The following is a 12,876-nucleotide window of genomic DNA, read 5'->3' as shown; positions in this document are numbered from 1 at the left end:
ACAGTTACTTTAGAGGATGCATCACAAATGAATCTTGGGACAAAAAACCTGACCAGCGAGAACAATAATCTCTCAAGTTCCTGATTATCAATAAGTAATGAAAGACATAACAAAGTCATTGTTTACTGAAGATGAGTCTGACACAAATATCTTTTTAAAAAAGAAAAAACCTACATCCTTTTGGGTTAACTGTGCCCTCCCCAGGCAGTTCTGTAACGTATATTTATTATTCACATACTTACCAGGGGTACCAAACTGGATGCAATTTTCCAGAGTCCTGACATAGTCAGGATCATTTAATTTAATCAGATGAAGACTATTGGTTTTTTCCATGTTCTTGATCCATTTATTAGCCTGGCCTTGAGGATCTATCATCAGAGGCCACCTTCTTGCATTCCTGGAAGGGGGAAGAAAGACAATGCTGGCCAAGTCATGATTTGTCTCTAGGCTACTAATCATGCACACATCTCTTTCTTATAGTTTATGCTTTACAGTAATATTTTACTTTTTAACTTATTGTCAGAAACTATGATCTTATAGCAGAGACATTTAGATTGAGCAGGCTATTAAAATGACAACTCTAAAAAAAAATCACCTGGCAAACACGTTTTTTACTTCTTTTGGAAAATCACAATTCTCTAAAGGTTAAATTACATTTTTGAAAAAAAAAATTGCTGCTCTTGCTAGTTAATTCAATTAATTAACCATCAAGAATACTGCAAATCAGGAAACTCCAGTTCTTCACTAGGCCCTGCCCTTCATTAATTACTCCTGTGACCCTGAACAAGTCATCTCCATTTCTTGGCTTCGATCTGCTATTATTTGTACAAGAGGGAAAGAGAAAGGATTGAGACATCATCTCTCTCTTTTTGAAATCTAGACCATTAAAGATATAATGGTTTAAAAAAAAAAAGGGTAAAAAGCCTGATTTTAATCATCTTACCTTCTTGGACCCTAAAGTGTTAACACAACTGTTGATCCAGGATTTATTTCAAACACTTGTATATGTCATATTTGTAATTCATTACATATTTGTGAGCTTCCTACAGACAGAAATACATTCTCTGAAAGTCCGTTTTTGCACTCTGGTGAGCTCATACTTCCTGCTATATTGTCACCTCCCTCTTTTATAAGAACAAGAGTAGTAAACCATGAGGCAGCCAGCTTATCTTCCAGGGTGCTGTGGGGTCACACAGAGTTAGCCAAGATCTGCCATCACCAAATGGTATCCAACCATCTAGCTCTCTGCATTGTGTGAAATGGAATCAGCATTAAGATTACTGTTTTTTTCTCTTGGAAGTTTCAGTAAACACAAGCCATAATTTTGGCCACGTTCCTACAGATACTGTCATAGTCTTCAAAAGTGAGCACAGAAAAAGTACACAGATTGTTAGAAGAGCAAAAGGAGAAAACAAAAGGCGACTGGGGCAAAAATAAAACAAAACAATGTGGGGCTAGAAAGGGTAATTGATTTGATTTCATCTCATTATAATATGAATTTAGAATTTTATTGAATAATCTGTCCCAAATGGAAGTAATCATGCTAAAGCATTTAAGTTAGAACCTAGCATAAAACACATAGCTTATATGATAAAGAAGATAGTCTAGTCCTCCAATATTGGCATTGTATGATGTAATAGTCAGCTTGAAATTGAATGACTCCCTCTTCTTTCTGTTGTTTCCACAATTTTTAACCATGATACGTTCACGCTGTTCCTTTGTCCAAAATGCACTTCTTCATTTTTTCATGTTCAAGTCCTACTCATGTTTCAAGGTCAGTTCAAATGGTATGCGATACACAAAGTACCATAGACTGTCTTAACAGAAATTTATTTTCCCACAGTTCTAAAGGCTGGAAGTCCAAGATCAAGGTGCTGGCAGGTTTGGTTTCTTTAGAGGCCTTTCTTTTTGGCCTGCAGAAACATAGCTCTCTTGCTGTATCCTCATGTGGGCCTTTCCTCTGTGCGTGCATTCCTGGTATCTCTGAATATAAGGACACCAGTCCTATTGAATTAGAGCTCCACCCTTATGACACCACTTATCCTTAATTACCTCCTTAAAGGCCCTCTCTCCAGATAGTCACACTGGGGGTAATACAGTCAACATGTGAATGGGGAGGGTGGACAATTCAGTCCACACCATAATGTTAGTTATATTTAGTAAGAAATGAGACCGAAAGAGTAGTGTAATATCTTAAATGTAATCAACTAATAAAAAGAGAACCATATCCATAAGAAACTAAAGGGAGTGAGAAGGAAAATTAGAAAGAAGTAAAACTTATAAATATGTAAGTTTCATTCTGTTACATTTTAGAAATATTTTTAAGTTGGGAGGGTTATGTGTGTTAGCATTTATGCTTCCCTAAAGAAACTGAATGACTCACTCTTCCTTCTGTTGCTTCCATAATTTTTAACCACAATACCCATGTTGACACTGTTCCTTTGTCCCAAATGCACGTCTCATCCTTTCGTGTTCAAGTCCTACTAACATTTCAGGGTCAGCTCAAATGTTATGCAATACACAAACCCATCTTGGTTTCTTTTCTCTCATAACCTCTTTAGCAGTTCATCCGTATTACATTTATGGCACTCTGAATAAATGATCATATTCTGTTACGGTAATTTTACAATTTGTTAATGGCATCACTCATCTAAATTGGATATTCTTTGAGGGAAAGGTCCACTGTGATTCTTCTTTATCCCTTTTCCCTAGATCTAATAAAGTGTGATAACCTACTGGAAGGTAAACAACAAAAAGCATCTGGCAAACATCATACAGGTTAACAGATTCTTAAAACAGGCATTTTCTAAGCAGTCATCCCTGCATGGGGAATACCAGTCCAAAGAACACCATCTCAAATTTGGAGGAAAGGATTCTGGTGCTGACTAACCTGGGCTAAGTCTGCCATAGCCTTTCTCTTTGACTGATTATGATATTATCCATTATAATGGATAAAATGCAAAATTTTACTTACAGATTCTAAAAACTAAATAATAAAAAGTGAATGGGAAGAAAGTTAAAACTTGAGGAATGACCAATAAGGGGGTAGTACGTTTCTTGTGTGTTTGTCATCGTTGTTTTTTCCTTTCTATCTTCTGGCTTTGGTTGAAAGACAGGCCTAATGGGGGACCTGGGCAAGAGGCCCAGGTAGCAAAAATTCAAACTAGAAGACAGAAAATGATAATGTGTGAGCTGGAGGGGGTGGGGCAGCCACAGAACTGTAATCCCACACAGAAGCAGGGATAGTGCAGGCACTACACTGAGAGAAAACCCATCACTGTGGATAACAGAGCTGGGCAACGGGGCCTGTGCTGTGCATGGTGGGTAACCATAATCTTAGTCTGCTCAGGCTGTCCCAACAAATGACCAGAGACTGGGTAGCTTAAATAACAGACATTTTTCACAGTTCTGGAGGCTGGGAAGCCCAGGAATCAAGGTCCCAGTCCAGTGATCTGGTTTGCAGATGGCAGTCTTCTCGCCACCTCCTCACATGGCAAACAGCAGAGTGATCATCCCTCTGTGTCTCTTAAGGGCACTACCCCCGTTCAAGACTCCACCCTCATGTCCCAATAACCTTCCAAGGCTGCAACTCCAAATGCCATCACAATGGTGACTTAGGCTCAACATATCAATTTGGTGGACACAAAGATTTAGTCCAAAGCAGGAGGAACCCCAGTATTTTCCTTTTTAACTCTTGCCGCTTTGCCCCAAGTATGGACACGTGTCATACAAAAGTTTGGGAAGCTGAAACTCTGAGGAAATGCCATCATTTTGGACAGAAAAATACAGACAAAGGGGTCCCTGGGATATGGAAAGTAAGGGAGAAATTCTGGAGGAGTCAGACCCAAAGAAAGGATTCCCTAATTCAGACACAAGTTCTGAGCTCACCACCAAGCTCTACATGTGTAAAACACATCCAAAGAAGCATACCAAAGGCTTTGGGCTATGATATAAACCTGAGTCCCAGACAAACCCCTGATTAATGCATGCTGAGAAGTGTATCTAGACAGCATAGCAAAGGTTTTTAGTTATGACCTGACACTGGAAACATCATCCACAGAAGGAAAGCAACTGAACCTAACCAAGTTGATTGACTACTGAAACAAAAATTAGTCTTATCCAGAAGATTTTAATAGGAACCAGAATTTCATTCAAAAGGTCCAGGGTTCATCAGAAAGGGTGAATACCCACCATTTCCATCAACATGGATGGAACTGGAGGGGATTGTGCTAAGTGAAATAAGTCAAGCAGAGAAAGACAATTATCAAATGGTTTCACTCATATGTGAAACATAAGGAATAGAGCGGAAGACCACAGGGGAAGAGAGGGAAAACTGAATGGGAAGAAATCAGAGAGGGAGACAAACCATGAGAGACTCTGGACTCTGGGAAACAAACTGAGGGTTACAGAAAGGTGGGGGGTGGGGGGAATGGGGTAACCGGGTGATGGGTATTAAGGAGGGCACGTACTGTGATGGGCACTGGGTTTTATATGCAACTAATGAATGGTTGAACACTACATCAAAAACTAATGATGTACTATATGTTAGCTATCTGAATATATAAAAAAAAAAGTTCCAGGGTGTAATCCAAAATTACCTGACATACAAAGAGCCAGAATAGGACTAATTCTCAAAGAAAAAGCAAGATGCTGGAATTACCAGGAAAAAAAAACACAAAACTTTAAAGCAGTTATTATAAGCATCCTCCACAAGGTAAAGGTGAACATTAAATAAATAAATAAATAAATGATCGGGGCACCTGAGTGGCTCAGTTGGTTAAGCATTGGACTCTTGATTTCTGCTCAGGTCATGATCTCATGGGCCATGAGACTGAGCCTTGTGGCAGGCTCCGTGCTAAGCGGGGAGTCTGCTTATTATTTCTCCCTCTCTCTCTGCCTCTCCCCTGGGTTGAGCTCTCTCTCTAAATAAATAAAATCTTTAAAAATAGATAAATGGAAAGAGGTGTTTGTAGCAGAGAAACAGAAAAAATAAAAAGAACTAAAAGGGAATTTTAGAGCTGAAAAATTCCTGAAATAAGAATTCCAGTATAAGGATTTGATTGTAGAAAGGAGATGACAGAGGAAAGTTAGTGATCTAAAAGACAGATGCATACAAATAATCTAATTTGAACACTTAAAGAGAAAAAAAAAAAAAGATAAAACAAACAGAGCCTCCAAGACCTGTGAGAAAATATTAAGAGATTTATTCATGTGATGGGGGTCCCAGGAGAGGAGAAAGAGATTAATACAGAAAACATATTTGAAAAAAATAATGACTGAAACTTTTTCAAATTCAGTGAAACACATAAATTTACAGTTTCACAAAGCTGAGCAATCCTCAATAAAGGAGAAACTAAGAAACAAAAACAAAAATAAAACACAAAAATGCACACACCCCCAGATACACTAAAACTGCTAAAAACCAAAGATTTGAAAGAATATTTTTGAAAGCAGCCAGAGAAAAGTGATATATTACATATAGATGACAATTATTCAAATGACTGCAGATTTCACCTCAGAAATCATAGAGCCAGAACACAGTAGAACATTCTTAGTAGAATGAAAAGAACTGTCAACACAGAACTCTATATCTAAATAAATATCTAAAAATATCCCCCAAGAATAAAGGTAAAATAAAGACATTCTCGGATCAAGGAAACTAAGAAAATTCTTTGCCAGCAGACAAAGAAAACAAATTCTAAAGTTCTTCACTCTGAAGGGAAATGATACCACAATAAATTTTAGAAAAAAAAAAAAAGAGCAATGAATTGGTAAATATCATTAGACTGTTTTTCTCCTCTTAACTTCTTTAAAATATGAGACAATAAACATTAAGTTGGGGGGAGCTTTAAAGTATACAGATGTAATACATAGGACTACTGTAACATAATCAGGGGAGGGTAAAGGAGACCTACATGGTTGCAAGCCTTCTAGATTTTAATTGAAGTGGTAAAATATTATCTCTAAGTAGATAGAAAAATTTGTACTAAAAAATAATGCAAAGGATTATAGTGAAAATGGAATACTAAAAATTGTGGATTATTCAAATAATCCAATAGAATGAGAAACAGAGCAACAAAAATTAGAGGTAAAAACAGAAAAGGAAAATAATAAAATGGTAGATCTAAATACAATTATACCAACCACATTAAGTATAAAGTTGTCTAAACATACTAATTAATGGAGAGAGATTATCAGTTTGGAAAAATATAACCTCTAACTGTACGCTGTCTACAAGATACAGATACCTTAAATATAGTAATATATTTACATTAAACAAAATCATGGTGAAAGATACACCATGCAAACACTAATAAAAAAAAAGCTGAATTGTATATAGACTTAAGAAGAAATATTATCAGGGATAAAGAGAGACATTACATAATAATAAAAGAGTCAATTTACCATGAAGACATAATAATCCTACGTGCCTATGTATCTAACAACAGAGCTCCAAAACACATGAGGCCAAAACTAATAGAACTGAAGGGACAATAAGTAGACAGCAAATTAGCAAGGATATGGAAGATGTGAACAACACTATCACACAACTCAACTTAACTGACATTTAAAGAACCCACTACTGAATAATAGCAAAATACGTATTTTTTCCAGTATATAAGGAACATTCACAAAGACAGACCATATTTATACCATAAAACAAACTTTCACACATTTTTTTAAAGATTTTATTTATTTATTTGACGGAGAGAGACACAGCGACAAGCAGGGGGAGTAGGAGAGGGAGAAGCAGGCTTCCCGCGGAGCAGGGAGCCCGACGCAGGGCTCGATCCCAGGACCCTAGGATAATGACCTGAGCCGAAGGCAGACGCTTAACAGCTGAGCCACCCAGGCACCCCAAAACTTAACATATTTAAAAGAACTGGAATCATATAATGTATATTCTCTGAACATAATGGAATTAAGTTACAAATTAAAAAGTAACAGAAGATACCTTAAAATGTATCAAATATTTGGAAATTAATGTATTTTTAAAAGACCTATAAAGAGGAAGTCTCTGAGAAATAAGAATGTATTTTAAACGAAATGAAAATACAACATATCAAAATTTGTGCTATGCAGCTAAAGCAGTGCTTAGTGGGAAATGTACAGCAGTAAATGAATAGATTAGAAAAGAAGAAAAATCTAAAATTGGTAACTTAAGCATTCACCTCAGGAAACCACAGAAAGAAGAGTAGTTTAGGCCAGAAACAAGCATAAGGAAAGAACAAATATTAAAGCAGAAGTCAATAAAATGGAAAACCAAAAAGATGGAGAAAAACAATGAAATGAAAGCCTTATTCTTAGATAGGATCTGGAAAAATTATCAAACTCTAGCTAGACTGATCAAGATAAGCAAAGAAAATGCTAATTACTGATACCAGGAATGATAAAGAAGATTATCATTACAGATCCTGCAGAGATTAAAAGGATGGCAAGGGAATACTACAAACAACTCTATGCCCACAAATTTGACAATTTAGTTGAAATGGACCAATTTCTTGAAAGATAGAAACTACCAAAACTCACTTAATAATAGATAACTTAAATTTTCTTTAACTATTAAGATAACTTCAACTCTTTCAAATTTGGAATCATAGATAACATCTCCCAACAAAGAAAGTTCCAGGCACAAATAGTTTCTTTGGTTATTTCTGCAAAACATTTAAGGAAGAGATAATACTACATAATCTCTTCCAGAAAATAGAATAGGAGAGAACACTTTCCAATTTGTTTTATGAGGACAGCATTACCTTGATAATGAAACTGTATAGACATTAAAAAAAAAAAAAGAAAGCACATACCAATATCCCTCATAAACAGAAAAATCTTCAACAAAGTACCAGCAAATTGAATCAGAAATATATAAAAAGGAGAATACTTGAAGACCAGGTAGGGTTTTTCCTGGAAAAGCAAGGCTAGTCAAACATTTAAAACATCAATCAGTACAGTTCACCATATTAACAAACTAAACTTAAAAAATATATCTCAGTAGACACAAAACAAGCACTTGACAAAATTTAACATGTATTAAAGATAAAAACCCTCAGCAAACTAGGAACAGAGGGAATTTCCTTTACCTGATAAAAGGGATGTACAAAAAATCTTACAGCTGATACAGTATGTCTTAGTGAAAGGCTAATTCATTTCCCCTAAGATTAGGAAAAGGCAACAATGTGCAATTTCATCTCCCCTATTCAACATTATATTAGCCAGTGTAAATTTTATTTGTATAACAAGTATTCTTACACTAGCCAATAAAAAAAGTCCTTGACAGTACCATAAGCCAAGAAAAAAAAAATTAAGAGGCATAATATTAGAAATTAAGAAATGAAAGTGCCTCTATTTGCAGAGTTTGTCTCTGTACAATATCCTAATGACTCTATATAAAAGATCCTAGAACTAATAAATGAATTTATCAAGGTCACAAGGTCATGGTCAATATTCAAAAACCAATTGCTTTTCAAATACCAGCAATGAACAACTGAATAAACTTTTTTAAAGTACCATTTACAATAGCACACAAAAATTAAAAAGTATTGGATATAAATCTAACAATGAAATACTGATGAAAGAAATCAAAGGATATCAAGGGGCGCCTGGGTGGCTCAGTTGGTTGAGTGACTGCCTTCGGCTCAGGTCATGATCCTGGAGTCCCTGGATCAAGTCCCGCATCGGGCTCCCTGCTCGGCGAGGAGCCTGCTTCTCCCTCTAACCCTCCCCCCTCTCATGTACTCTCTCTCTCTCTCATTCTCTCATTCTCGCTCTCTCAAATAAATAAATAAATCTTTAAAAAAAAAAAGAAATCAAAGGATATCTAAAAAAAACAGAAACATGATAAAAAGTGTCTGCACAACAAAAGAAACAATCAACAAAACTAAAAGAAAGCCTATGGGATGGGAGAAGATATTGCAAATGACATCAGATAAAGGGTTAGGATCCAAAATCTATAAAGAACTTATTAAACTCAACACCCAAAAAACAAATAATCCAGTTCAGAAATGGGCAGAAGACATGAATAGACATTTTCCAAAGAAGATATCCAGATGGCTAACAGTCACATGAAAAGATGCCCAACATCACTCATCAAATCAAAACCATGATGAGATACCACCTCACACATGTCAGAATGGCTAAAATTAACACAAGAAACAAGAGATGTTGGCGAGAATACAGAGAAAGGGGAACCCTCTTACACTGTTGGTGGGAAAGCAAACTGGTGCAGCCACTGTGGAAAACAGTATGGAGTTTCCTCAAAAAGGTAAAAATAGAACCACCTTATAATCCAGCAATTGCACTATTAGGTATTTAGGGGTATTCAAAGGGGTACCTGCATCCTGATGTTTATAGCAGCATTATCAACTATAGCTAAATTATGGAAAGGGCCCAAATGTCCATAGACTGATGAATGGATAAAGAGGTGGTGCATATATATACAATGGAATACTACTCAACCATCAAAAACAATGAAATCTTGCCATTTGCAATGATGTGGTTGGGGCTAGAATATATTATGCTAAGTGAAATAAAGCAGAGAAAGACAATATCATATGTGGAATTTAAGAAACAAAACAGATGAACATATGGGAAGGGAGAAAAAAAGACAGAGAAGGAAACAAACCATAAGAAGCTTTTTTTTTTTAAAGATTTTATTTATTTATTTGACAGAGAGAGACAGCGAGAGAGGGAACACAAGCAGGGGGAGCGGGAAAGGGAGAAGCGGGCTTCCCGCTGAGCAGGGAGCCCAATGCAGGGCTCGATCTCAGGACCCTGAGATCATGACCTGAGCCAAAGGCAGACGCTTAATGACTGAGCCACCCAGGCACCCCACCATAAGAAACTCTTAATGATAGAGAACAAACTGAGGGTTGCTGGGAGGGAGGTTGGTGGGGGATGGGCTTGGGGGATGGGTATTAGGAGGGCATTTGTTATGATGAGCACTGGGTGTTTTATCTAAGTGATGAGTCACTAAACTCTACTCCTGAAACCAGTATTACACTATATGTTAACTAGAATTTAAATAAAAATTTAAAAAAAAAGAAAAATTTTTAAAACAGGGATATATTGTGTTTTCTTTAGAAGACTTATTGTCAATTTTTCTCAAATTGATGTATAGATTCAATGCAGTTCCAATCAAAATTCCAGCAAGGATCTTTTGTAGATATTTAAAAACTGATTCCAAAATTTATAATGAGAGGTAAAAAATAGACACCAAAATTTTGAAAAAAAAAAAAGCAAAGTTGGAAGACATATAATCTAACTTCAAGACCTAATATAAAGCTATACTAATTAAGGCAATGCAGTTTTTGCATCAAGACAGAAAAGTAGATCAATAGAACAGAATAGACAATCCAGAAATAGACCTACATATATGTGGATAACGGACTTTCAACAAAGATGTAGAAACAATTCAACAGAAAAAGTAATGTGTTTCTTTGTTTATTTGTTTTGTTCTTAAGATTTTATTTCTTTATTTGACAGAGAGAGAGAGAGCATGAGCAGGGGAAGCAGCAGAGGGAGAGGGAGAAGTAGGCTCCCCGCCAAGTGGGGGGAGCCCAATGTGGGGCTCGATCCCAGGACCTGAGCCGAAGGCAGCCGCTTAACCAACTGAGCCCCCCAGGTGCCCCGGAAAAAGTAATGTTTTAAAAAATGTTGTGCTGGAACAATTGTGTGTGTGTGTGTGTGTGTGTGTATTTACACAGTACTCTATATATATTTATATATTTACTATATATATTTACTATTTATATATATATATTTATACAAGTACTATCTCGGTATATTTATACAGACAGAGATGCTGTTCCATACCCAGTTAACAATTATATGAAACTTATTTTCCCCAAACAACACCCCCAATATAATATCTTTTTGATTCAAAAGCAGGACAATGTTGTGACTTCAGTTGTTTTTTCTTTTAAAGGAAATTTTGCTTTTATTTATTTTTAAGATTTATTTATTTATGAGAGCATGCACCGTGCGCACACCCACACCCACCCACACCCACACACATGAGCTGGAAGAGGGGGCGAGGGGGAGGGAGAGGAAGAGGGAAAGAATCCAGCAGACTCTGCACTGAGCACGGAGCCCAGTGTAGGGCTTGATCTCACCACCCATGAGATCATGCATGACCTGAGCTGAAAGCAAGAGTGCAGCACTCAACTGACTGAGCCACCCAGCGGCCCCTTAAAGCAAATTTTGCTTTTAAAGATTAGGGCGTCTATAGAATAACATATCAAATGAATAAAATTTCAAAGGAGACATTCTTCAGGGTAAGTAGAGAAGAATGTACTGGGGTTTTAATAACAGTTATTGTGGAGAGCTATATGCAACACATATTGGTTTAAACAGCTTCACTCTTTGGATGAATATAAATCCTGAATTTGAAATGAACAAGCACCGTATTTACTGTTTATTCCTCTCCATTATTTTGCCTTATTTTTTGACAAGACAACATCTTTCTCCACACAATTTTCTTACTTCTTCCACCCAACATTCTTGAATCTAGAAATGCTTTAAAATCTGGTTCCCAAATGAAATCTGAATTTTTACAGACTCAGCATTCCAAGTTTAATACTGTTTGTTCTTTTGTGATTATCTAGAGAGGATTATTATTTGGTCCTCTTTGGGACTTTTGCAAAATACAGACCTCTAACAGTGATCATACATGTTCAGGATAGTCTGCATGGAAGGACACAGAATTTAAATATATAACAGAGGTGCATCTCAAAGAGTTTTGCTATATTCCTTTTTACACACATACATAAAAACAGATAAAAACAGACAATGAAAGGTGGGTGCTCCTCTCAGTTATTACTGCTATTGAAATAAATCTAATTTATCTGACTCCTATAGAAATGAAAACTAAAAGACATTTTTAAAAAACAGAGTTGTATTAGATATATAGGTCTGATTTATTTACCAAGTGGTTAAACAATCTTAATACTATTTCCCTGTGAAATGTTCAGATACAATCCAATTACATTTAATGTTATCACTAGCCCTTGAAATTCTGATTAGCCAAGGACCTTCAGGTGTCAATAGCTCCAAAAGTTAATTATATTCCAACTTATTTAATTTTATAGATTCTTCCCGTTTCCCCAAATAATCAACTCTTCAGTCAGCTGAAATAGTACGTAAAAAGCACTTAGCACAGGATTAGGTCTTTAGTAAGTGCTCAGTATTAGGTATTATCATTATCAAGCAAATATCTCTGGGGAATGGAAGAACACACTAGGCAAGTAAATAAGATACTTATCTGATACTTCAAAATGATCACCTTAAGCCTATTTACCGAAACCTCTCAGTATAAGATTACCAAAAGACACTGACAAAATAAGCCAAGAATGAAAAATGTTACTATTTCTTTCTTAGTAAAGTTGCTACCGTAACTTTCTGCTAATATTTCAACATTTTTACAAACAATGTAAGGGAGTTCTGGCTCATTTACACCATTTTTTACCTCTTTCTCTCCTGAAGTTTGAATTTGTTACCTTGAAAAACAATCACTAAAAGGTTTGGAATCTTAAACGCAGAAATATTCATCAATGTTCTATTATTATTGAAATATGACTGGACCCAAAAGAAAGAGTACATTTGCTGAAAAGTAAGAAGGTACTTAGCCTCCAATGAATATAATGGTTGTAGATATCCTGCCAGGTGGAACAAACGTATATAACCTGCTAATCGAAACAATAAAGACAGAACTACCATTATGCGGGACATGATCAATTACATTCACAAGTGCTTGGAAAAAGCAAAGTATTTTTTCTGAAAGAGAAAAAATAGCAATAGCAAAACCAGAAAAAAATCTGATTATTCTGTAGGCTGAAGTTAACTGATACAGCTGGGCAAAGTAAAAGTGGGCTTCCAAAC

At 36.0% G+C, this 12,876-nt stretch overlaps 1 protein-coding gene across 1 annotated transcript in view; it reads right to left on the bottom strand.

The window, feature by feature from the left end:
- The window catches only part of DNAH7 (dynein axonemal heavy chain 7), a 260,241-nt gene that overhangs the window by 72,342 nt on the left and 175,023 nt on the right, over nucleotides 1-12,876 (bottom strand). The window contains exon 49 of the mRNA XM_081815321.1: nucleotides 243-397. Coding sequence (XP_081671447.1) covers nucleotides 243-397 — 155 coding nt within the window. The remainder of the gene's footprint in view (nucleotides 1-242; nucleotides 398-12,876) is intronic.

This window comes from Leptonychotes weddellii, chromosome 3 (genome assembly GCF_054177405.1).
Source record: "Leptonychotes weddellii isolate Sample4059 chromosome 3, ASM5417740v2, whole genome shotgun sequence".
NCBI classification, from domain to species: Eukaryota; Metazoa; Chordata; class Mammalia; order Carnivora; family Phocidae; genus Leptonychotes; species Leptonychotes weddellii.
Note: the sequence above shows the minus strand (reverse complement) of the source record. Positions and strands in the feature narration are given on the sequence as shown.